We start from the raw sequence: 27448 nt of genomic DNA on the forward strand, positions 1-27448 counted from the left end.
CTCGACTTGACCCACCATCTTGCAGATCACAAGGAAAACATGCCTCCAGACTGTTCTCTGTCCTGGCACCAAGGTGGTGGAATGAACTTCCCCTAAGTGTCCGAACAGCAGAATCACTTGCTGTCTTTAAACGACGTCTGAAGACCGATCTCTTTACACTACACTTATCTAATCACTAACACTGTCTATTAAAGATGTTCACTGTATTTTATTACAAACTTTTTTTCAGCAGGTTTAGTGTTGTGTAGACTCTGTGTTGAGTTGTAGGTATTTTTCTACTTGTTGTATTTGTTTTAGGTCTCAATGCATAGATAACTTCAGGTAGCAATTTAGAGCAAAGCTCTTTAAAATTATGTCGACCTTTATTAATATGAGATATTCTGAAGTAATGACAAGCACTTTTGTAAGTCGCTCTGGATAAGAGCGTCTGCTAAATGCCATAAATGTAAATGTACTAGACTGGCCTGCCTGCAGTTCAGACCTGTCTCCCATTGAAAATGTGTGGTGCATTATGAAGCGCAAAATATGACAACGTACACCTCGGACTGTTGAGAAACTGAAGTTGTACATCAAGCAAGAATGGGAAAGAATTCCACCTTCAAAGCTTCAACAATTAGTGTCCTTAGTTCCCAAATGCTTATTGAGTGTTGTTAAAAGGAAAGGTAACACAGTGGTAGACATGCCCCTGTCCCAACAACTTTGGAACGTATTGCAGGCATCAAATTCAAAATGAGTGAATATTTGCAAAAAACTATAAAGTTTATCCGTTTGAACATTAATGGTCTTTGTAAGGTATTCAAGTGAATATGCGTTGAAAATGATCTGCAAATCATCGTATTCTGTTTTTATTTATGTTTTACACAACATCCCAACTTCATTGGAATTGGGGTTGTATACAAGTTATGTTTAGGAATGAAACTAAATACTACTTGACCTGAATAACAATTTACTTCACTGAAAGCTATTTGCCACAAGTTACAGAACTCACGATAACCTAGAAAAATTAGGTTTCTTGATTAGACAAACTCATATCATGAGCTATCAACTCCCTCTTAGCACATTTATGCGTCTTTAAAGTATTTAAATGCCTGAAACTCTTCCCACACTCCGAGCAATGATACGGCTTTTCTCCTGTGTGGATGCGCTTATGTTTTTGAAGACTACTCTGCTGATTAAAGCTCTTCCCACACTCTAAGCAATTATACGGTTTCTCTCCTGTGTGAATGCGCTGGTGTGTTTGGAGGCTACTCTGTGCAGTAAAACTTGTCCCACACTCTGAGCAGTGATACGGTTTTTCTCCTGTGTGAACGCGCAGATGTTTTTGGAGATGATTCTGACGTGTGAAACTCTTCCCACACTCTAAGCAATCATAAGGTTTCTCTCCCGTGTGGATGCGCTGGTGTGTTTGGAGATTACTCAGTACAGTAAAACTCTTCCCACAGTGTGCACAAAGATACGGTTTCTCTCCTGTGTGAACGCGCTGATGGGTTTGCAGACTATTCTTCTGAGAAAAACTCTTCCCACACTCCGGGCAGTGATACGGTTTCTCTCCTGTGTGAACACGCTGGTGTGTTGTAAGGGAATTTCCATCTTTAAAACTCTTCCCACACTCTGAACAGTAATAAGGTTTGTCTCCTGTGTGGATGCGCTGGTGTGCTTGGATATGGCTCTGTCGAGTAAAACTCTTCCCACACTCTGAGCAATAATATGGTTTCTCACCTGTGTGAATGCGCTGGTGTCTTTGGAGACTACTCTGTACACTGAAACTCTTCCCACAGTCTGAACAGTCAAACGGTTTCTCTCCTGTGTGGATGCGCTGGTGTCTTTGGAGGATATTCCACTGAGTAAAACTCTTCCCACACTCTGAGCAATTATATGGCTTATCTCCAGTGTGAATTCGCTGGTGTGTTTTGAGGATGCTTCCATCTGTAAAACTTTTCCCACACTCCGAACAGACAAACGGTTTCTCTCCCGTGTGAATGCGCTGGTGTGTCCTGAGGATACCTCTGCCTGTAAAGCTCTTCCCACACTCTAAGCAGCGATACGGTTTCTCTCCTGTGTGAGTGCGCTGGTGTTTTTGGAGACTACTCTGCTGAGTAAATCTCTTCCCACAGTCCAGGCAGTCATATGGTTTTTCTCCTGTGTGGATGCGCTGGTGTGTTTTGAGGGAACTTCTGTTTTTAAAAGCCCTTCCACACTCAGAGCAGGGGTACCTTTTTTCCTTGTTTGTACATGTTTGCATTTTTATGGGAACTGCATTAGTGTGGAGACCACCAGATGACACTTGCTCAGCACCTGAGCTCCTTCTGGAAGGCATATTCTCATATTTTACCTCTTCATTACATCTGTCTGACACATTATTCTTGGTGGAATCATGTCCTGCTGTCTTTGTGAAGGCAAATTTAAACTGTGGAAGAAAGTTTAGGAAAACAAGACTTAATAGGACATCAGGTAAATCTGTAGAAGTACAATATATACACAATACTGCGCCAAAGTTCAGAGACCTTTCATTTACTTAATTTCCATTTTCAATCATTCCTGTCTTTAGTGTAGTGGTTGGCTAGTGTAGTGGTTAACACCTTTGCCTTCTACGCTGTAGACTGGGGTTCAATCCCCGACCAGGGCAAGCACCCTACACTATACCAATAAGGGTCCTTGGGCAAGACTCCTAACACCACCTTGGCCTACCTGTGTAAAATGATCAAATTGTAAGTCGCTCTGGATAAGAGCGTCTGCCAAATGCCGTAAATGTAGTGTGTCCACTGTTCCTTTATACCGCTTTCATTCTTTTCAGGAGACTAATTTTCAAAAATCTGCAGCCATACCTCCAATGAAACTACTATGATGTAAAATAGAAACTTAAATATTACTTCCAGGAAAAGTCACTTTTCATCCACAATACGGCAAGCTTCTGCCTTGGTCTGCCTCATGGAGGTGCTGTAGGAAACTGGTTCACCCAGTTGGTCTTTCATAGCCTTGCAATTATGCCTGGGATGCCTCTTTAAAACGTGCCATAGCATATTTCTAAATCTGAAAGCTCAACAAATTTCCCAAGAGTTTGGTTCCCAAAGAATTGTTACTCATTTCTCAAACAGAAGACAAATGGAGATGAATAAGATCCCAGTTAATGTGTGGAACAGCACATTAACAAACCAGAAAAGAGCATTTACAGAAGATGAATTGTTAAACCAAACATTTCATTACCATTAAAGTCAATATCACCATTAGTATTACCATTAAAGCTACTGTGAGTGAGTTAGCAGCCAACCAACACTGGAGTAGGCAGTCAAAATTATTATATAAATTATATTTTCTTGCCCTTCTGGTTAGATACTACCTGCATTTCATTGGCTCTGTGCCTTATACTCTAAAAAATGACAAAGTTGAATCATATTTGTAATACATATCAATATGCCAAAACACAGAAAACTAGAGAATATTTTGGTTTGGTTGCTAATTAACAAAGCCTGCTTCTGTGGCACGTTTGTATATTTTGCATCTTAAAGGCTGGAGTTCACTGACAAGTGCTTGTTTGCTGTACCATACCTCTAGAATGTTCTCTTCCCACTCACTCTAGTTCATTATACGTCTTATTTCTCCTTTACTTGTCATCTCCATTCATTTCTTCTAGGAACAGTGAAGAACAAACTGTAAACACTGGGATAGAGGGTTAATCAGGTTCTACCTCGATTAGAGCAGCTCCTGTTCGGCTCCTCCAGCAACACTGTAGCAGCGCGGAGGCGTCTTCTGCTTCTCCTCTTTACTGGGCTTGGAGAAGCTCACTGATACAATTAGCGCCCCCACCTGGACTGCAGGGGAACCACACTGAAAACATTCATTATTAAAATGCAAGTAGTAGGCCTAAGCCCAAGATAAAACAAAATATGCCTACATTTAAAACATAACTAAATTAATGTCATTTTAAAAAATAAAGGAAAAAGAAAGAAGCCAAGGAGATAGAATTTACAGGGAGATGTATATTGCAACCCCATTTCCAAAAAAAGTTGTGATGCCATGCACAATGTAAACAAAAACAAAATGCAATGATGTGCAAAATAGTTTAAATGTTGTCTTTTTGCTATTTTCAATTAAATACAGAATTTAATGTTGACACAGAAATTAATATTTATTTATTTAAAATAAATATTCATTTTGAATTTGATGCCAGCAACACATTTAGAAAAAAAAAGTTGGGATTGGGGAAACAAAGCACTGGTAAATCTTTGTAATGCTAAAAAAACACCTGGTGTTTATTTGGTAACAGGACAGTAACATGATTGGGTATAAAAAGAGTCTTTCAGAAGTAAAAATGAGGAGGGGTTCACTCTGAAAGAGTGTGTGGATTGAACGTCCTTCTGGTCACAGGGCAGATTCCTTAACCTCCAGCCCATGGCTGCCCCAATTCAATTTACCGTCATAATTAAAAACAATCTGCTCAAAAAAGAATTTATATCCCCTTATCAATTTTCGCACGTTTGGTGCTTCCACAATTCTGACCACATCATCCTGCCTAAAGCATGGGAGTTCAGCCAAAGATGATGAATAATGAAACGTAGCTGTATTCATAGCGGAGCGGAAACCACCTTCACTGAGGTGAAGCAAAAAGTGGTCTGTGGTCCAACAAATCAAAATTTGAAGTTCTTTTTGGAAATTGTGGACTCTGCATTCTCCAGTTTAAAGAAAAGGGCCATCAGGCTTATCAGCACACACTTCAAAGACAGCATCCGTGATGGTTTAGGGGGGCATTAGTGCACATGGCATGGCATGCCTGCAGTCCAGACCTTTCACCACTGAACACATTTGGTGCATTATGAAATGAACAATATGACAAAGGAGACCCTGAAACTGATGATCAGTTTCAAGCAGGAATGAGAAACATTTCACTTTCATAACCAAAGTAGTGTCTCCTCAGTTCCCAAACGCTTACAGAGTGCTGTGGTAAACAGGTCCCTGTCCTATATTTGTTTACACATGTTGCTGTCATCAAATTCAAAATAGACATGCATTTTTCAAAAGGCAATATTTCTCACCTTCAACATTTGATAAAATACAGGGTTTAAATTACTTGCACATCATTGCATTCGATTTTTATTTACATTTTGAAGTGTCCTGCCTCCGATTCCCAGGGTTCTATTGTTTTAAGATTGACATTGTAACAACAGAAGAACCATTTTTAAGTCGGTGAAGGCCACAAAAACTGTATACTATGAAAAACATCCATCCATCCATCCATTTTCTAAACCGCTTCTCCGTCACTATGAAAAACAAACTTTTTGAAAGTGGTCTCTAGGGCTTTCTGGAACAAACCCCTACAAATGGGGGGCTATGTATGAAAAAGGTCTAATTTCTACCCTGTTTACTTGAATTTGGATGTTAATCTCATGCTGAAGCTGACATTCTGAAGTTTGAGCTCATTCACTAAATAATTTCAACTCCAACATGCTATGGTTGACAGCTCAAATAACAATAACTGTCAACATCCAAATATTTATAGACTTGACTGTGTATATATTTTATTTGCCAAAAAAGACAAACCCCCAAACAGTGTTATTCAGCATAGTAGTGCTTTTTATTTGTTTTCAACTTCACTCAAAAATAATAAAACAATCCAAACACACAATAAGCAAAGATTTGTGTACTTTTTTGTAGGGGGTCACCCAAACCTAGAATAGCAATTAATAAGTGAGCTACTGCAGGACTCATTTAAAAACTTGCACAAAGTGGTTACAGCTTTATGCAAATTAGACAAAATACTCTGCTCAAAAAAATAAAGGGAACACTCAAATAACACATCCTAGATCTGAATGAATGAAAGATTCTCATTGAATACTTTGTTCTGTACAAAGTTGAATGTGCTGACAACAAAATCACACAAAAATCAATCAACAGAAATCAAATTTATTAACCAATGGAGGCCTGGATTTGGAGTCACACACAAAATTAAAGTGGAAAAACACACGACAGGCTGATCCAACTTTGATGTGATGTCCTTAAAACAAGTCAAAATGAGGCTCAGTGTTGTGTGTGGCCTCCACGTGCCTGTATGACCTCCCTACAATGCCTGGGCATGCTCCTGATGAGGTGGCGGATGGTCTCCTGAGGGATCTCCTCCCAGACCTGGACTAAAGCATCCACCAACTCCTGGACACTCTGTGGTGTGGTTGGTGGATGGAGCGAGACATGATGTCCCAGATGTGCTCAATCGGATTCAGGTCTGGGGAACGGGCGGGCCAGTCCATAGCTTCAATGCCTTCATCTTGCAGGAACTGCTGACACATTCCAGCCACATGAGGTGTAGCATTGTCCTGCATTAGGAGGAACCCAGGGCCAACTGCACCAGCATACGGTCTCACAAGGGGTCTGAGGATCTCCTATCGGTACCTAATGGCAGTCAGGCTACGTCTGGCGAGCACATGGAGGGCAGTGCGGCCCTCCAAAGAAGGTGGGGGAAGCTGGAGGTCATTTTGCAGGGATCTGGCAGTGCTCCTCCTGTTCCTCCTTGCAAAAAGGCGGAGGTAGCTGTCCTGCTGCTGGGTTGTTGCCCTCCTATGGCCTCCTCCACGTCTCCTGGTGTACTGGCCTGTCTCCTGGTAGCGCCTCCAGCCTCTGGACACTACGCTGACAGCCACAGCAAACCTTCTTGCCACAGCTCACATTGATGTGCCATCCTGGATGAGTTGCACTACCTGAGCCAATTGTGTGGGTTGTAGAGTCTGTCTCATGCTACCACGAGTGTGAAAGCACCACCAACATTCAGAAGTGACCAAAACATCAGCCAGAAAGCAGAAAGGTACTGAGAAGTGGTCTGTGGTTCCACCTGCAGAACCTCTCCTTTATTGAGTGTGTCTTGCTAATCGCCAGTAATTTCCTCCTGTTGTCTATTCCATTTGTACAACAGCTGTGAAATTGATTGTCAATCAGTGTTGCTTCCTAAGTGGACAGTTTGATTTCACAGAAGTTTGATTTACTGGGAGTTATATTGTGTTGTTTAAGTGTTCCCTTTATTTTTTTGAGCAGTGTATATGCATAGAATTGTCAACTGAAAAGCTATGAAGATGACTAAAATTAATGACAAAGATTTACAGATTAACTCGACAAAATATCACAAAATATCAAAAGGTCATTGCTGCATCTACAAATGCAAGAATCAATTCTAATGTCCATCCTGGTGACATCTGCAGCAAACATGCAACTCAAGTTCAAGGTCTCCAACGGTCCCAAATAATCTCCCAGAGTCACTTTATGTCATTTCTATGACCTTGGCCAGCATCACTGGAGAATAACATGAATAAGTCCTTAACTGAGTTTGGAACACTTCACCCTCTAAGCATGTGGTGCTCAAAAAACAGAACCAAGATTAAAAAAAACAATGTATAAAGACTTACAAACTATACAAAAAAGTCTGAGCTTTTGCTTATTTTTTTCCATTTAAACATGCAGCATTGTCTGAAAATATGATGCTCTTGTTTCTTGGATATCACCACCAGACCCTGTTTGATAATGGCAAACACAGTTCAGCTTCCTAAATTAGGAACTTTTGGAGGTGCTGTGTGACCTCAGCCTGCTACATAAACCAGCCCTAAGGACTACATGGTTGCCTGAAGCTAATACCTGGGGTAGCGGCTAGCAAAAACAGTGCCCAATAGAGGGAAGCATGGCAAGAGTATTCAAGCTAAACTAAAGGCTAATCCTCATATTTCTTACGTTGCACATTGACCTCACCTGGACCCCCAACAACAACCATCTAGCCAAGAAAGTCCAACAGAGATTTCCCCCCTTCCAGCCTCACTACATTCTAGAGGGGGACAGTAGAGAGCATCCTGTCCAGCTGTCTCACTGGTTGGTATGGAAGCCATGCAGTCTCTGACTGCAGGACCCTACAGCGAATTGTGAGGACAGCCAAGAAGATCATCGGACTGTCTCTACCCACTATCGACCTCTACCACAGCTGCTGCATTTGCAAGGACACTGGTATTGTGAACAACAGCCCCTCGCCCCTCTCAAGGACTCTACACCCTCCTTCCATCTGGCTGAAATTACCAGAGTATCTGTGCCACCATTACCACAACAGCTTCTTCCCAGATACAGTCAGATTATTGAACACACTGACATCCCCCAACATGCACCAGGAATAATCTAGATCCTTTCCAACATCTAATATATGGCTGGGCAATATGGCAATATTTATCATTACTGTGATAAATTACATCATGTCACAATATGCATTTTGTTGATATTGTTAGTGTAGGGAATTGTTAAAATAGTTCCCACCTGCATGTTTGCTTATAAAGAGAGCACAATTAAGTTTTTAATTAGAAATTTAATTAGATTTTGTGCTTCGCAGTGTGAGAAATGTTGAATACAAATCAATTATTTTTGACAGTATTTTTATAAGGCACTGCTTTGACTGCTCCAAGGTTTTAGATGTTGGGAAAAATAAATAGTGACATTGTGTCCTGAAGCATCGTGATATTACATTTTTGCCATATTGCTAATTTGGGACACATTTATCCCAAACCGTCTGTATAGTTTACAGTGAACAGTGTTTTCACTAGTTTCTATATATGTATGCTGTTTTGATGCCCATCCATATTCCCATTTATTGTTTTTTTGTTGTCCAGTCTAGTCAGCAGCTTGTGTATTTACTGTCCTGTATTTATTGCATATTCAATGCTCAATTGTGTAATCGGACCTGAATAACATTTCCTCCTGATGTATACAACTTATGTTTAGGAATGAAACTAAATACTACTTGACCTGAATAACAATTTACTTCACCGAAAGCTATTTGCCACAAGATACAGAACTCATGATGACCTAGAAAAATTAGGTTTCTTGATTAGACAAATTCATATCATGAGCCATCAACTCCCTCTTAGCACATTTATGTGTCTTTAAAGTATTTAAATGCCTGAAACTCTTCCCACACGCTGAGCAACTGTACGGTTTCTCTCCGGTGTGAACGCGCTGGTGTTTTTGAAGACTACTCTGCTGAATAAACCTCTTCCCACACTCTAAGCAATCATATGGTTTCTCTCCTGTGTGAGTGCGCTGGTGTAGTTGAAGACTACTCTGTGCAGTAAAGCTCTTCCCACACTCTGAGCAGTGATACGGTTTTTCTCCTGTGTGAACGCGCAGATGTTTTTGGAGATGATTGTGTCGAGTGAAACTCTTCCCACACTCTAAGCAATCATACGGCTTCTCTCCCGTGTGAATGCGCTGATGTATATGGAGATTACTCGCAACAGTAAAACTCTTCCCACAGTCTGCACAGAGATACGGTTTCTCTCCTGTGTGAACGCGCTGATGGGTTTGCAGATGATTCTGTTGAGAAAAACTCTTCCCACACTGTGGGCAGTGATACGGTTTCTCTCCTGTGTGAACGCGCAGATGTTTCTGGAGGTGATTCTGTCGAGTAAAGCTCTTCCCGCACTCTGAGCAGACATACGGTTTCACTCCTGCGTGAATGCGCTGGTGTGTTTTGAGGGTACCACCATCTTTAAAGCTCTTCCCGCACTCTAAGCACTGAAATGGCTTCTCTCCTGTGTGGATGTACAGGTGTGTTTGAAAGTGACTCTGTCGAGTAAAACTCTTTCCGCACTCTGTGCAGTAATACGGTTTCTCTCCTGTATGAATGCGCTGGTGCCTAAGCAGATTACTCTGTACAGTAAAACTTTTCCCACAGTCTGAGCAGTAATATGGTTTCTCTCCTGTGTGAATGCGCTGGTGTCTTTGCAGGACAATCCACTGAGTAAACCGTTTCCCACAGTCTGAGCAGACATACGGCTTGTCTCCAGTGTGAATGCGCTGGTGTGTTCTGAGGGTACCTCCTTCTTTAAAGCTCTTCCCGCACTCCAAGCAGTGATATCTTTTCTCTCCTGTGTGAATTCGCAGGTGAATTTTGAGGGAACTGACATCTTTAAAACTCTTCCCACACTCTAAGCAGCGAAACGGTTTCTCTCCTGTGTGGATGCGCTGGTGTTTCTGAAGATTACACTGTTGAGTGAAACGTTTCCCACAGTCTGTACAATCATACGGTTTCTCTCCAGTGTGGATGCGCTGGTGTATTTTGAGGGAACTTGCATCTTTAAAAGTCTTCCCACACTCAGAGCAGGAGTGAGTTCTTTCCTTGACTGTGCAGTTTTGCATGCTTCCATGAACTTCTTCAGTGCAGAGACCATCAGACAACATTTGCTGAGTACTTGAGCTCCCTTGGGATGTCATTTTTCTAAAGTGTGTCTCTCCATTACATCGGTCTTACATTTTCCTTCGTGGCATCTCCTGCGTTTGTGCAGGTTACTATGGAGAAAAGTTTAGAAAACAAGCGTTAAATTAATTAAATATACACATATACACACACACACACACACACACACACACACACACACACACACACACACACACTCACCAGCCACTGTATTAGGTACACCTTGCTAGTAAAAGTTTGGACCCCCTTTTGCCTTCAGAACTGCCTTAATTCTTCATGGCACACTTTCAACAAGGTGTTGGAAACGTTCCTCAGAGATGTTGGTTGGTTGATTTGAGTTCCTGTTGTCTTTCTATCATCTGGAACCAGTCTGCCATTCTCCTCTGACCTCTCACATCAACAAGGCATTTTCATCCACACAACTGACCGCTCACTGGATGTTTCCTCTTTTTCGGACCGTTCTCTGTAAACCCTAGAGATGGTTGTGAGTGAAAATCCCAGTAGATCAGCAGTTTCTGAAATACTCAGACAAGCCCGTCTGGCACCAACAACCACACCACGTTCAAAGTCCCTTAAATCCCCTTTCTTCCCCGTTCTGATGCTCGGTCTGCACTTCAGCAAGTTGTCTTGAACATTTCTACATGCCTAAATGCAGTGAGTTGCGGCCGTGTGATTGGCTGATTAGCTATTTGTGTTAACAAGCAACTGTACCTAATAAAGTGGCCAAAGAGAGAGAGAGAGAGAGAGAGAGAGAGAGAGAGAGTGTGATTATACACTTTTATATATATTCATATATACATATTTATATATATGTAGTCCATCTGTTTCTCTGATACTTTGTTACCCTGTTCTTCAGTGGTCAGGACCCCCATGGACCCTCAAAGAGCAGGCACTATTTGGGTGGTGGATCATTCTCAGCACTGCAGTAACACTGACGTGGTGGTGGTGTGTTAGTGTGTGTTGTGCTGGTCTGAGTGGATCAGACACAGCAGTGCTGCTGGAGTTTTTAAACACTGTGTCCACTCACTGTCCACTCTATTAGACACTCCTACCTTGTCGGTCCACCTTGTAGATGTGAAGTCAGACGACAGCTCATCTGCTGCTGCACAGCTTGTGTTGGTCATCCTGTAGTCCTTCATCCGTGGTCACAGGACGCTGCCCACAGGACGCTGCCCACAGGACGCTGCCCACAGGACGCTGCCCACAGGACGCTGCTGGCTGGATATTTTTGGTGTTCTCAGTCCAGCAGCGACACTGAGGGGTTTAAAACTCCAACAGCACTGCTGCATCTGATCCACTCAGACCAGCACACCACACACTAACACACCACCACCACGTCAGTGTTACTGTAGTGCTGACAATGACCCACCACCCAAACAGTACCTGCTCTGTGGGGGCCCTGACCATTGAAGAACAGGATGAAAGGGTATGCAGAGAAACAGATGATGGTCTACATTCTGTGATTGTAGAACAACAGTGCGCTCCTGTATGGTCAGCGCTCATTAAACGGACAGTGAGTGTAGAAAAAGGGAGCAGGTTTTAATGTTATGTCTGATCATTGTATGTGTGCACACATCACTGTGCCAAACCAGAATAACCTTTCATTTATTTCCAGTCAAAGCAGCCATTAAGCACAAGTTATTCAAAACCAATTCACCTGTCAAACGCCACTGACTCTGCCTACATGTACACAAACCATCTGAAATCTGACTTCCAAGACTGAACTTTGGAATACTGAAAGCAAGTCTTTGAAAAAGGATGAAAGCTGTAATAAAGGTAAAGCCTGGACAGACTTTTCACTTCAGGCATTCCCGTAATAAATACCAGCAAAGTCTGACTTTAGAACATAAATGTCCCTTCTTAAAGCACATAGAGGATTTTCCAGCTATTAAAACCACTGGTGTTCCTTTTTTCTCCTGCTAATTAAATATTTAACAAAAGCCACGTTTACATGCAGCCTGATAATCCAATAATAATCCAACTAATAGCTTGATTGGAATAAAATAGGTCCATTCAAAAAACCTCTATCGGAATAGACTAATCCGATTGAGGCCATTCAATACAATTTCTATCCAATTGAACGAAACCAGAATAACCTTTCATTTATTTCCAGTCAAAGCAGCCATTAAGCACCAGCAGCACAAACCTCTAAATAATCCATTAAATAGAAGAATAATAGGCATGTAAACGCCTGAATCCAATTACATTCCCTATCGGAAGGCATAAGAACGTTCTGTGCATGTGCGGCGCGTCATAGCGAAAGGTTTATACCGTTCAATATGCCGGAGCAGAAACTCGCCTGCAGAGGAGACGAGGTTTATACTCTGAGCTTTAAAAGACGGCGGCGGGCGGCCGGCCAGCTTCTGTGTCTCAGAGCACAACGTCTTCCTTTATAAGCGCATATGAAGGACGTTTCTCTGAGCCTGACATCAGTTTAAAGCCATTAAAAACACAAGCGCGCCAACTGGAAACTCATCTCACGCCAACTGGACCTCACGTGATGTTCGCCGTCATGGTAACAGTCACTCTCAGCGCTGCCCCACACATGCACGTCATTCTGCATCAGATTACTTATAGTGGGCATGTAAAAGAAGATTTTCATCAGATTGTTGAGCAGAGTGAGCATAAACACCTCAGTCTGAATCTGTAATCCGAATGGCATTCAATCAGATTGGCAAAAATCTTTGCATGTAAACACCGCCAATATCTGTTTCTGATTAACGATTACAATATAGGGTGATGCAAAAGAAAAAAAGCCACAGAATGTTGGGCGTGAGGCAGTGGAGCAATCTAAGTGTTTACATGTCTAAATTTATTTAAAGTTTTCCAAAGAGTATTTGCCTGGACCATGTGAGCTAAGTTTAGGTCACATGATGGTGTTTTTCCACCAGGCAGTGCAGTACGGCAGGATAGCTAATTTAAACCCTTAACCATCCATACCCTGCTGGAGGACCTGTGTCCATTTTCCATCGCACAACAGAACTGAAGGTCTCTGCTACCATTAAACACAAACAATACCAACAATGAAGGTCCATCAAGTTCTGATCTACAGGTTGGTTTCAACGCATTTTTAAGATATTTTAATTATCAAATATTAATTTTAAAAATACTATGAATAAATGAACTAACGACTAATTTTGCTCTCTATAATGATGTTCATATTCATCATATATTCAGAAAAGTGCACTGTATTGTATATGTCTATATATGGGCTGCAACAAATGACTAATTTGTAATCGAATATGAAAATATCGATTACTGAAATGAATAATCGATTAATCGGATTATGAATTACTACATTACCAAATGTAGTACTTTTATGTAGCCATTAGCTTTTACATTTAGCGTGAGGTTGTTTTATGCATTTGCAAACTAACAATGAAAACAATAAAGATGAATAACATTCAAGAATTAAAAAAAAAAAAATACAACTCAATATCTTTTTTCCAACCAAGCATGTGCAAAGTAGCAGCTAGAAAATACAACAAAATCAGTTTTCCTTTAATCAAGTAAATAAAAAAAACATTCTAAATTTAATGTTATATTTAATCAGCGCAGTCGATGATCTGTGCATTTTGCTGTCTGTCTACACTCTGGTGCAACTAAATTTTACAATCACAGATCTTCAGTGAAACAGAGGCAAGTCAGTATCTCTCTGTGCTCCTGGGAGAGTTTCGCTTTCCTGAGAGCAGATGTTCACTGCTGCAGTGAAGATGCGCTCCGATGGTGCGGAGGGAAAAGTGGCGAACTTCTCTATAAACAGTTAAATTTGAAAGATGTGTGTAAACGCTTCATATCAGCGGTCACCCTTTGTCCAGCTGCCCTTTGTGTTCAAGGAGAACTACCTCCTAAAACTGTTAGCGAGTTGAGCCAAACGCTCACGGAGAACAGAACACGGTGTTCGCTGAGTTTGATGGCATCGGCGGCTTCGGTGTTAAGACGACCATGCACACATTATCATCTGGAAAGTGAACAGGGTCGCGGTGAATAACAGTTACTTGCTTCTCTGCTCCAGCTCCATTAACAATTCCAGAGAAAATGCATCTCGAAATAAATGTTACAGCTCGGCTCAGAACATGAAGCAGGACGGAATTTAACACTGACATTACACTACACTAGTAAGTGCACTTCTAATGGTATATGTGCTATTTTTACACACTATTTAGTGTGCTAGCATGTGGTTTGGGACACGGCGTATCTTACCGAGATGAATCTTCTTCACAGTAAGCTGCCATGTTGTTAACTCTCCGGTGAGCGGTAACGTCAAAACATTCCTAGAAAACGCGAGAAAGACGTGTAATGACGTCGCCAACTAATCAACTACTAAATAGGCTGCCAACTAATTTGAAGAATTTTAAAAATAATAATAATAGTAATAATAATAATGGACTGTGGAATATTTAGTAGTGAGGAAATTTCACGACTGGACTTGCTGCACAGGTGGCGTCCGATCACGGTACCACGCTGGAATTCACTGAGCTCCTGAGAGCGACCCATTCTTTCACTAATGTCTGTAGAAGCAGTCTGCAGGCCTAGGGGCTCGGCTTTATACACCTGTGGCCATGGAAGAGACTGGAACACCTGAATTCAGTGATCTGATGGGTGAGTGAATACTTTTGGAAATATATTAGAATATATATATTTTTTTCTCCTTTTCTAATATTGCCCAGCCCTAGAAAAAACTAATATCAGACCTTTAATGGGCAGATACTGCTTGGCCATAAAGGGACAACAAGAGAATCAGATCAGAGTCAGAAACATTTAAAAATGAGTGGGACTCAAATTCTGCAAATTACATGCAAGTGGAGAACAAGTTCACAAGCTAGCAGCAGCAATTCTACTGCCACACAATCTTCTCCATTTACGGCAGGTCTGAAGGAACTCCCCCTCATTCACTAGAAAACCCTTTGCATGGTGAAGTGTGTTATATATGGTTCAACATAACACCCAAAGGGTACTGCTACTGTTAGTGTCCACTATATTAAAACTCATCTTCATTAATGTCTAATTCACTGCTACATTTAGGGTTTTAGAACTGATTAATCACCGCGAACTGTTTGATCCTAACATGCTGGACTACACGAGGCTGAAACTGGCTTCCTATTCGAACTCACCCGTTCCACCTTAAATGGGGCAGCAGTTACATTCTGGCACCTCAGACATGATAATATCTGCTGCGCCATTTAAGGTGGAACGGGTGAGTTCGAACATGAGGCTGGGGGATAGGAAGCCAAACTCAGCCTCGTCCAGGCCGCCGCCTCCTGACTGCGGTGCGTTATGCTTAGACCGGAAACGTTAAGCGATGAAGGCAAAGCGTCAATAAAACGAGTAACTTGTACTTCATGGCGTTTTTGAACACGCACACCTGCCGCGTACCTGCTCTGAAAGGCTGCTGACCGAACAGCCAAGCTCAGAATGTGACAATGGCGCTTTAGGGAAGTATCACTCTCAAACAGACACACCAGCAAGGGCCAACAGACAGGTCTGAATACAGGCTGCTTCACATCTCACCCGGTTCCCCAGGGAACCATGAAGAACACACTGTAAACACTGGGACAAAGAGTTAATCAGGTTCTACCTCGATGAGAGCAGCTCCTGTTCAGCTCCTGTAGCAGCGCGGAGGCGTGGACCTGCTGACCAGAGCGGAGCTCCTGCTTCTTCCCTTTACTGGGCTTGGAGAAGATCACTGATACAGTTAGCGCCCCATCTGGACTGCAGGGGAACCACACTGATACAGTTAGCGCCCCACCTGGACTGCAGGGGAACCACACTGATACAGTTAGCGCCCCACCTGGACTGCAGGGGAACTACACTGATACAGTTAGCGCCCCCACCTGGACTGCAGGGGAACCACACTGATACAATAAGCGAAATTAACAGCAATGGATTTACAAAACTTCTTGTTCTCACTAATGAAGATATGTAATTACACAGATATGCACTTACAAAGGTCACACGTGAGGGTATTCTTCTGGGAAATTTCATCTTATGTACATAATTGTAGCTTTTATTACGATCAAGTTTATTAAAGGACAGCTAAATAAAGGGTCGTCAAAAAAGTGGGTTTTTCTTTGTACTAGAACCGGTTAAAGGGGAGCCTGGCTTCTTCCTATTTCTCCTATTATGTCAAAACTTGACTATAGCCAAGAGGGCTATACACCAGAGGGCACCCATGAGCGAGTTCTCGTTGAAATTTAACCACTTGCTTTAATTTTGGAAAATAGAAAGATGTATTCTGCTAAAATCTGTATTATTGCTAGAATCTGAACATGAGTTAAATATGTTGACTTCTCTTTATTGGTTACATCTGAAGTGTTTTGATGTGAGTTTAGATGTGAACTCCCCAAACAGCAGGTGACACTGAGACGTTAGATTTTTCATCAAAATCTAGATTTTTTTTGTTTTAGGCTGAAATTTTAGTGTCAGCAGTTTGTTGGAACAACGGTAATCTATCGGTGTAACCTGCCAGCTCTTAACATTGATTTACAATAGGCCTATTTGACTGAACCTGGATTGGTGCTGTGCATCCAATTATAGTTTTAATAAACTGAAATATGTCAGCAATAATGAAAAACCCTTCCTGTTTGCAAGTACGTCATACAGAGTATCAGAGAACATTTTTACATTTTTTTAATGATCGCTTAAGTACAATTTTGCAAACAAGGCTCCTTTTGTCCAAACACTACACACAGTTCACACAGCAATGCACAGAGGTAGCAGAACACCTCGTTTCTTTTGCAGAATGCAACACTTCATTTAAAACTATACAATCATTTATAAAAAACCCAATTTTGTCACCGTATGGCACACAGACATCACATGATCTGATTTTGTTTATGTCTGCATTTTTAATCATACAGGCTGGGTTTGATTTTATTCAGAAGTAGAGTAAAAATCACGAACAACCGAATAAAAAACACAAGACCAGCGCTGCATACTGATAAACATGTTCACTCCTCTCCTCTGTTACATCGGTCAGTACATCCATGCATTTCCAAAGGCTGCACTTCACACCGCAGTTCAAAACAGATCACTGTCTAAATAGAATATATTACATAAACAGAGCAAAAGCATGAAGACAAAGAAGAAAGTATTAATTAAAAAAAAAATCTCACCTGTTACCTTTTTTTTTTGTGCTATCGCCTGACTGGTGAGCACCTAAGTGTCTGTGTACCTGATAGCTGTGTTTGATCGGTTGGTCCACAGGTGTGGTGTTTTGAAAGGTGCCAAAGAAGTGACATCATATTAGATTTCCGTGTCTATTGGAGATGTGTGTGTAGTCTTTAGCTGACAGTGTGAGGCTGAGAACGAGCTTATAGTTGTGCACATCTGGGCTTGAGGTTTGGCTCCTTCAGTGTGAGGTTTCACTAACTGTGTTATTTCTAATTTTAGTATGTCAGCCATCATAATAACAAAACAAACCAGCACGTAAAAATAAATACACACAACTTAAAAATTCTAAATTCCTTTAATTGTAAAGCCTTTATTTTGCTTGTGTTAAGCAATGCGTTAGATATAGACATTAAATTCTGCTTTTAAAAGATCAAATTTGCATATAAACGGTGTTCATGTGTACAGAATTTACAACAAAGAGAAGATTCAAAATACAGTAAAATATCTTTTACACCCCACCACCTGTTCAACAAGCCTGCCAGACACAGACCTCTGGAATTCAGATTAAACATTTAGGCCTATAAGACTGACCTTTGCAGAGTGGGAGAGAAAGTGATCAAGAGAAGGGAAAAAAGAGAAATACACAAGTGGGGCTTTAGTGAAGATTGGTGCCGTTTTATTTAGGAAGGGGTGGGTATATATTAAAGAGTCAACTTTGTCCTCAACATCACTCCGGTAACGTGTTATATTTAATGATTACTTTTATTATACTTTTTTTAAAATTCAGTTTAATAGGTACATTTTTGAAATCCCAAGCAGGACTTGAATCATTTTAAGAAGGCTTCTAAAAGGTCATCAAACCAAAATGATGTTTAGAAGCAGTTCCTGAAAGACAAAGAAAAGCCATCAAGTGATTAAAATAAAGCGAGTGTTTTTCAGCTGTTTAAGAGGGACAGAACATGAAAGTTAACTTCTGCCAGTGGACAACCACAACGCCTCAGAATCTCTTACAGTCAGTCATCTTCTCGGTACAGCAATGGCAACATAGCTTTATTTGAACAAAATTAACATTTGAACCATTACAGAGCCACAAAAATCCACTGATTAACAGTCAGGATTGAAACATGAATGACAAGGAAAATCTAATCAAACATATCTCCAACATTTCAATTCCAGAACATGATCCATAAGCAAAGTTCTGCACGTTTTCTCTAAAACCCAGACCTGCACAAAGTAGTTATGGGCTTGGGTGGCATGACAGTCACATGGTTTACCACAGTATGCAAAAATGATTCCACCCATTTATCTTTTAGAAGCTCAATGATTGGTGTGTTGGAGCTCACCACAACAGGCGACACTAACAGAATAAACGGGGAAAAACAGAGCCAGAAAAAAACCCAAACTAACTTAAGCATGATAGCAGGCCAGCTGCATTCGCTTTGAGCTTTCAGCTTTCATTCAAGCACTGCTCACTCAACTTTGCATGCCTAATGGGTGCACTGGACTACCTTCAGGTGAGATTGTGGTAATCAGCTTCTTCAAATTGTCCCGTTACACCTTGAATGGTGCATCAATTACATTCTGGCACCTCAAAATGTAACCACTGCACCATTTAAGGAGGAACTGGACAATTCAAACAAACTGGTGAAAAGAACACCACACAAAAAACCAAACTATTGAGCCTAAACCAAAGCTCAGTCACATGGACCTTCAGTTCACAATCATAAATGTCATAATTATCACAGCGAAGCCAACGCTAACCAGCTCCTCTCTAGAAGCACTGTTTGCATTTATCCGTTTGTAGATGGTTTGACGTTTTTTGAATGATGGCATAGAAACTGTGCGCTGTGTTCACTTAGTACGATTAAAGTAGCGTACTATCCCCCCCCCTTCTGAAACAACACTAGACGAGAAAGCAGAAATGAGTTGTAAGTGATCTCCATCACCAGCAGCTCAGCATTTTTTCTCTTTTCAGTAATACAGTTTTATACAATATACCCCAGTGAAATGTCAGGAAGTTATTAAGGCAAGACAAAATATATAATGTATACTGTCCACGCTTAAGTTACAGCTTTATGCAAATGCAAAAAGATGCTTAGAATTGTCACAGTAAAGGAACAGTTAATGAGCAATAATTTAAAGATTAATTATTGTACCTAGACACAACATCACTGAATGGTAAGCTCAGCCAGTAAGTATGCAGTTCATGCAAGTCACCAATATCTATCCTGGTGATGTTTATTAAGACCTCTAATGTTCTTGAACAAACAAAAAACGTCTACATCAGATTCATGACGTGTTCTTGAACTACAGAATTGTTTGTGCCTTTGTGCTCTTGAGTGTGTAGGTTCGTACTTGGTTGTCTTAATGACCGTGTCAACCATGTCAGGTAATGATTACCCCAATCTCCAGTTCATTTTAGCCAACTTGACCATGAACTGGATGCACATTAAGAGTTTGCATTCCTCTTTCAACTTTACAAATTCATGTGTCATTAGCAGTCACTTTCCTGTTAGTGCATTTATGTTTCTTTAAAGTATTCAGATATATGAAGTTCTTCCCACAGTCTGAGCAGCGATAGGGTTTCTCACCTGTGTGAACACGCTGGTGTATTTGGAAATAACTATGCTGATTAAAGCTCTTCCCACACGCTGAGCAATAATACGGCTTTTTTCCTGTGTGAACGCGCTGGTGTTCCTGGAGATGACTCTGACGGTTAAAACTCCTCCAACACTCTGCACACTGAAACGGTTTCTCTCCCACGTGAAGGTGCTGGTGTCTTACGAGATTACCTCTGTCTCTAAAACATCTCCCGCACTCTGAGCAGTGATACGGCTTCTCTCCGGTGTGGATACGCTTGTGTTTTTGGAAAACACTCTGTGTGATAAAGCTCTTCCCACAGTCTGAGCAGTGATAGGGTTTCTCTCCTGTGTGGATGCGCTGGTGTGATTGGAGACTACTTTGTGCAGTAAAACTGTTCCCACACTCCGAGCAGTGATACGGTTTTACACCTTGGTGGCTACGCTTGTGTTTTTTGAGACTACTTTGCCGAGTAAATCTCTCCCCGCAGTCTGAGCAGTGATATGGCTTCTGTCCCGTGTGAACCCACTGGTGTTGTTGGAGAAGACTCTGTCGAGTGAATCTCCTCCCACACTCTGAGCAGTCATACAGCTGCTCACCGGTGTGAACGCGTTCATGAATTTTGAGGGAACTGCCCTTCGTAAAACTCTTTCCACAGTAGGAACACTGATACGGTTTCACTCCTGTGTGAATGTGTTGGTGTGTCTGGAGGCTGCTCTTTACAGTGAACCTCTTGCCGCACTCTGAGCAGTGAAAGGGCTTCTCTCCTGTGTGGATGCGCTGGTGCGTTTCAAGATGACCCCGTTGAATAAAACGCTTTCCGCACTCTGAGCAGTCATACAGCTTCTCTCCTTTGTGGATGCGCTGGTGTGTTTTGAGGGTAGCTCCATTTCTAAAACTCTTCCCACACTCAGGGCAGTGATGAGTTTTCTCCTTGGCTGTTGCTTTGTCCATTCTTTAGGTTATTCTGTGAGTACTGGAGCTTGTTCTGTACAGCAACTTGTGGCAGATGTAAACTGTAGAAAAACAGACAAAAAGACTTGTAAGAAGATTCATTTCTGGAGAAGAAACACACACACACACACACACACACACACAGTACACAAGCAGATGACAAATTACACAGAAAAATGTGAAAGTGAGAGGAGAGGAGTAGCTGTTCCTCAAGTGACTGAAAACATCATAGGTGGATGTGCATAAAACCCATGAAGATCACTGCCCATCTGAGAGTTCAGTGGTGCAAAAATCTTGCACTGGTCTACAGAGATAAGGAGCATATTCTGCCATAAAATACACACTCCAATCAGTTAACCATTTATAGGAACTTATTTATAAGAAACTGTTTAAAGAAATATTATTCCCAATGTTGTATTTATACCTGGTTAACATTTCAGCTGAGTTTAGTCATTCTGTAAGAAGTTTAATTCAATAACTAAGATGCAATTTAGAGCCTAAAAGGACAAGCTTTTTAAATCATAACTAAGAATAATTAGACTACATTTATAATTAGCGGTCTAATTAATAATTAGACCACTTTTGCATGGCTACATGAATGAAACTGTAGACTTTGCTTTATTTTTTAAAATGGAAACCCATGACATGACCAGACAGGCCCTGGGCGAGTTGACATGGGATGACCTTATATTTTATCAAAAGGAGACTTGTCCTATTTCCTTCAAATTACAGGAAGTTACACACATTCTTTATCCTGTATGAATCAGCTGCTCACATCACTTACAGGTTACATTACCAGACCTGCCCTGCTGCTGCAAAGTTATTTCTGTTGCTGCCTCAGAATTTTATGAAATATGAAGTTGAAATTAGAAAACTCTGAAGAGGGCTTTTAATTTGAAAAGGTGGTTACAGGAAGTGAATGAACATATACAGATATACATGCAGAGATGCTGCATTGGCATGTCAATGGCATCGCCATATTGAGGCAGTAAACATCGCTGCTAGACTGCATTCAGCACCATGTCAGGGCATCAGTTTAAGGAAGATACTGTCCTAAATGGGTGGTGAAACACAGAGAACCTGTTGGTGTGACTGTTTTCACTCTGGTCTTATATTAAGATCACTTTAGCCTTTACAGCAGGTCTTAACCAGCCTTGTGACTGGAAGGTCGCCGTTTCAATCTCCCTCAAAATTACGTGACTGAAATGAGCAAGGCACCTAAACCCCCAACTGCTACCCGGGCACTGTGGATAGGGCTGCCCACCACTCTGGGCATACTCACTGCCCCCTAGTGTGTGAGCTCACTCTTGTACATGTATGTGGATGTTTCACTGCACAGATTGGGTTAAATGCGGCTGTCTAATTCCACAGTGTGCAAAACACAGTTAGTTGATAGTCCTGAACTCAACTGATTTATTTAAAATGATAGTTAGTGCTGCATAAGCATTCTAGCATTCATTAATCTGTGTAGATATTACTGTCGATAAGTCAGCTTCCTATACGCTTCTTGTTTGAACTTCCCTGTTCCACCTTAAATAGTGCAACCTCAGGCACCAGAATTAAACTGGTGCACCTTTTAAAGTGGAATGGGAAAATTCAAAGAAGTTGGCGAACAGGAAGCCAACTTCAGCCTTGCTTCTTACTGCGTTTTAGGAGGTTTAATTAACTTATGTGCATTAAGATTAGAAATGATTCACATATTGATGAATTTGCTGATGTGTGAGATTGCTTTTATACTGGAGCTTGCACTAAACTCTATTTTTACTGTCAGTTGCAGACTAAATTCTCTCCTGCTGCTCTGGACAGCTAAACAGCATGATATCAGATCAGATAAATGCTACAGAGAGCAGTCTGCGCAGCCTAGATTAATCTGTCTGAGGATTATAATGACATAAATTTAGTGAAAATCATTTGAGTAATAAGGAGGTTATGGCCAATTTAGTAATGGGAACTCATCTCTCAATACACGTGCTTATTTACAAGAAGATCTTCACCGCTCCAAGATAGAGAACAACAGACAACGCAGCATCTGTGTGTTTCTATCTATGGGGTGAACAGTCAGAGCCAAGTTGAGTCAAAGTACCGAAGGAACGGTTGCCAGTGGAGTAGACTGTTCAGATGGCTGTAGTGAGCTGTAGTTGGTGAACGGGCTAACTTGGCACACCACAAGAAGGTTGGGCTGACCTTACTTTGCAATGTTATTAAGTTCAGTTCAACAAGTTGTGCAGAGTATGATGGTATGAAATATGAATAAAGTGGGTCAAAAGGAGCTGTTTGTCTGTTTTTACTGTTAATGCTAGTAATACTGTTAGGGACAGTATGTCTCATTTGTTACGTTACAGCAAGAAAATGTTCAAATGAAGCAGCTAAGACCGACGGCCTGAGCATGATCTTCAGTGGCAGGGCAGTAAATAAACAGTGCTAACAGGTGGATTAGGCAGGAGACTTGGTTTTGGCCCATCCTAGAGGCGTGGGACTTCTGGCCTGCCACCACTGCTGAAAAAAATCCTAGAGTAAACACTAATTAGCACAATATTTTCTAGATATTTTCTTTAGTGAAGGGAATGGATTTAGAACCATGAGTTCTATACACCCTGATAGCAAGGGGTTTTTCTCAGCATTTGTTGGTTAAGCAGAGTAATAAATACTTATCATCGATAATTTTCCACTCACAGTTTAATTTTTTCCCTCCTTCCTTCTTTAGTTATATTTGTAAATTAGTTAGAATAATTGTAATCCAGCTCAGTGTCAGTAACAGCATTTTCTATAAACCTTTTCATATCAGGCCCAGTCATTCATTTTTCTCTTGGTTTTTTGTAATATTTGTCTCAGCCTTTTATTTTGTGCATTTAAAATCAGTTTGAGGTGATTAAAAAAAAACGAGTTAGGGCTTGTGTGCAGGACAGTAACCTGGGTGGTCCTAGAGTGGACCAGCAGTGGCATGCAGTCAGCAGAATGCCCACCTGATCAAGACAGCGGACAGGTGGTGCTATCTGGGCAGAACCACTGGCATGATGAAATGGCTCTTCAGACTGATGGAGAATGTGTTGGAAGTGGCCCTTTATAGCACTAAAAGGGTTGTTGTGATGTCAAGTGTGTAACAGTAGAATAACAATTTTTGGTGCTTTTACATGAAGGTTCTATATAAAACCATACAAAACACCTTCTCCATCAATCTGAAGACGAGTCTGAACAACGAAGTCTTGTATATTTTGCACCATAAGCGAACATCTCTCCACTCATTTCTCCAAGAAACCATGAAGAACACGCTGTAAACACTGGTATAAAGGGTTAATCAGGTTCTACCTCGATGAGAGCAGCTCCTGTTCGGCTCCTCTAGCAGCGCGGAGGCTTGGACCTGCTGACCAGAGCGGAGCTTCTGCTTCCCCGCTTTACTGGGCTTGTAGAAGATCACTGATGCAATTAGCGCCCCCACCTGGAGTGCAGGGGAACCACACTCTTCCCGGACTCTAAGCATTCAAACCGTTTCTCTTTAGAGTGGATGCGCTGGTGTGTTTTGAGGGTCCATCTCTCAGCGAAGCTCTTCCCACACTCTGAACACTGGTGACTTCTCTCTTTGGCTGAACCTGGCATTCTTCTAAGAGCACAGGAGCTGCATACAGCTGTGTAGGGCAGTTCATAAGAAGACCTCATAGCACAGGATAGCGCTCATTTCTGGAGAAGAAAATTAAAGAAAAAAAATTCAATGATTCTGTTCCTGTCCTGGGGGGATCACTACACTAAACCTTGGTCAGACAGTGCTGGTACCAGGGTTGATTTGGTCACATTGCTCCCTGTTTTATGGCAGGGAAACATAAAGGGATGAGGACACCTCATGCCAGTGAACTGGGAAGGTGTTTTATGTTTGCGAGAGCTGACATTTTAAGTGTTGACAGTGATGTCATGCTTAATTATTTACAGTTATTTTCACCATTTGAATTTTTTCGTAAGACTGTTGATATGTGGCACGGCCATGCGCAGTCACATGATGTGATTTAACACTGAAAGTGCTCTGAGAGGGAGTTTAAAAGCCGTATCAGGCCACTTTGGGATTCAGACTGAGCCTCTGTCTCTTAATACAGCAGTTAAATGTGCACAGAATTAAATACTGATTGTCATGTATTGTACTGCACTTATGTATTGTTCTGTGTTCCTTTTCTCTGAGTATCTACAGTGACTGTGTTTCTAGCAGTATCTGAGCTCAACATCGTCTTTCTCTCTAACCTACTGGTAACTAGCTATACTTTCTCTAGACAGACAAAGCGCTTCTTGTAAGTCGCTCTGGATAAGAGCATCTGCTAAATGCTGTAAATGTAAATATGAATATAAATGAAGATTGAAAAGAAAAAGAAAAAAAAAAAACACACCATTTCTAAAACAAGCACATTCACTATATTGCAGTATTTCACTATATTCAGTATTTGCTCATCTGGCTTCACACGCATATGAACTTGAGTGACATCCCATTCTTAATCCATAGGGTTTAATATGATGTCGGCCCACCCTTTGCAGCTATAACAGCTTCAACCCTTCTGGGAAGGCTTTCCACAAGGGTTAGGAGTGCTTATGGGAATTTTTGGCCGTTCTTCCAGAAGCACATTTGTGAGGTCAGACTCTGATGTTGGACGAGAAGGCCTGGCACACAGTCTCCGCTCTAATTCATCCCAAAGGTGTCCCATTCCCTGGAACTAAGGGGCCGAGCCCAACTCCTGAAAAACAACCCTACACTATAATCCCCCCTCCACCAAACTTTACTTGTGCACAGTGCAGTCAGACAAGTACCGTCTCCTGGCAACCACCAAACCCAGACGCGTCAATCAGACTTCCAGATGGAGAAGCGTGATTGGTCAATCCAGAGAACTCGTCTCCACTGCTCTAGAGTCCAGTGGCGGCGCTTTACACCACTGCATTCCACGCTTTGCATTGCGCTTGGTGATGTAAGGCTTGGATGCAGCTGCTCGGCCATGGAAACCCATTCCATGAAGCTCTCTACGCTGTTCTTGAGCTGTTCTGAAGGCCACATGAAGTTTGGAGGTCTGTAGTGATTGACTCTGCAGAAAGTTGGTGACCTCTGCGCACTATGCCCCTCAGCATCCGCTGACCACGCTCTGTCATTTTACGTGGCCGACCACTTCGTGGCTGAGTTGCTGTCATTCTCAATCGCTTCCACTTTGTTATAATCCCACTGACAGTTGACTGTGGAATATTTAGTAGTGAGGAAATTTCACAACTGGACTTGTTGCACAGGTGGCGTCCGATCACGGTACCACGCTGGAATTCACTGAGCTCCTGAGAGCGACCCATTCTTTCACTAATGTCTGTAGAAGCAGTCTGCAGGCCTAGGGGCTCGGCTTTATACACCTGTGGCCATGGAAGTGACTGGAACACCTGAACTCAATGATTTGGATGGGTGAGTGAAAACGTTTGGAAATATAGTGTATGAGTGTTTGCAACACTCAAATTAATGCAAGTTTAAATCTCTTATTATTATTAGGCCTCATCCATCAATATCTTCCTAAGTTTATTCTTAAGTGTGTTTTTGAGAGAGTTCCTAAGAAAAAGTCAGATTCATGATGTGTTCTTACAGCACAGAACTGTTCTCACTTTTGTGCTTGAGTGTGTGTAGAATCCCCAGAATATCTCAACAAATCCCAAATAATAAAACATTGGTGAATGTCAGAATATTCATGAAAGTGGGTTTTCTGTGGGTTTTAAGAAGAAATTTCTTAGTGAAATGAATGGTGAATGAGGCCCAAGGATTTTAGCAGTTGCAGTCCTGAGATGAGGGGCTATTGCAGACCCCTCAGCACCCACCACTTCCCTTAACCCTGCCTCAGCCTATCCAACCCTCACACTATCCCGAATCCAATAAGCAATGTTTTCAGATGAGTAGAGCCAGAATGGAGAGGCAGTATTTAGCTCTTATGTTGCCCAAAGCCTGACCCAGCTGCCCAAATATCTCAGATATGCCCCAAATTCAGCCATTTACAGACTTTATTTAGCATTTATTCATTAAAACACTTTAAATTTGGGTCACAGACACAGCAGTGCTGCTGGGGTTTTTAAACACTGTCCACTATATTAGACACTCCTACCTTGTTGGTCCACCTTGTAGATGTAAAGGCAGAGACGAATCTGCTGCTGCAGAGGTTGTGTTGTCATCCTCTAGTCCTTCATCAGTGGTCACTGTTGGCTGGATATTTTTGGTTGGTGGATTATTCTCAGTTCAGCAGTGACACTGAGGTGTTTAAAAACTCCAGCAGCACTGCTGTGTCTGATCCACTCAGTGAAGAACACTCTGTAAACACTGGGATAAAGAGTTAATCAGGTTCTACCTTGATGAGAGCAGCTCCTGTCTGTCTCCTCCAGCAACACTGTAGAGAGCATAACGGCTCTTCTTCTTCTCTTTATGGGGACCCACTTATACAATTAGTGCCCCCACCTGGACTGCAGGGGGAACCTCACTGGAACCATGTCATCACAGAGCCTTGTTGGAACATTAATAATAATAATAATAATATACTCATGATGGGTTTTTTGGATCGTGTTAGTCTGGGTCTTCACTCCAGACCTGTTCAACGACTTAGCTCTGAA

At 41.6% G+C, this 27448-nt stretch overlaps 1 protein-coding gene across 3 annotated transcripts; it reads right to left on the bottom strand.

Annotated features, from left to right (window-relative positions):
- Window positions 1-428: 428 nt before the first annotated feature.
- Window positions 429-27253, bottom strand: LOC108412655 (gastrula zinc finger protein XlCGF26.1-like). 3 transcript variants are annotated; one of them, XM_037538977.1, is made up of 5 exons: window positions 27190-27253; window positions 24161-24529; window positions 20035-20916; window positions 8945-10085; window positions 429-2213 (listed from the first exon to the last, which is right to left on the bottom strand). In XM_037538977.1, exons 3-5 carry the CDS (start codon window positions 20852-20854, stop codon window positions 1004-1006), a joined length of 3171 nt encoding a protein of 1056 aa, XP_037394874.1. In that variant the 5' UTR covers window positions 20855-20916; window positions 24161-24529; window positions 27190-27253; the 3' UTR covers window positions 429-1003. The 3 variants fall into 3 exon arrangements, with proteins under 3 accessions (XP_037394874.1, XP_037394873.1, XP_017540266.1); XM_037538976.1 differs by lacking the exons at window positions 429-2213; window positions 20035-20916; window positions 24161-24529; window positions 27190-27253 and adding exons at window positions 14411-14481; window positions 15786-15836 and having other exon boundaries at window positions 6905-10299; XM_017684777.2 differs by lacking the exons at window positions 429-2213; window positions 20035-20916; window positions 24161-24529; window positions 27190-27253 and adding an exon at window positions 10409-10467 and having other exon boundaries at window positions 6905-10299.
- Window positions 27254-27448: the final 195 nt, after the last annotated feature.

Source organism: Pygocentrus nattereri, chromosome 6, assembly GCF_015220715.1.
Source record: "Pygocentrus nattereri isolate fPygNat1 chromosome 6, fPygNat1.pri, whole genome shotgun sequence".
Lineage (NCBI taxonomy): Eukaryota > Metazoa > Chordata > Actinopteri > Characiformes > Serrasalmidae > Pygocentrus > Pygocentrus nattereri.

Excerpts from the sequence above, each read along its gene's own strand:
- LOC108412655 (XM_037538977.1), bottom strand. The coding sequence starts at position 20,854 with ATGGACAAAGCAACAGCCAAGGAGAAAACTCATCACTGCCCTGAGTGT. Across the intron at positions 10,086-20,034 it reads GTGTTGGAGGAGTTTTAACC|ATGCAAGTTCCCTCAAAATA; the intron begins GTCAGAGTCATC and ends AGACTTTTAAAG. Across the intron at positions 2,214-8,944 it reads GTTCACACCGGAGAGAAACC|GTACCCCTGCTCTGAGTGTG; the intron begins GTACAGTTGCTC and ends CAAGGAAAAAAG.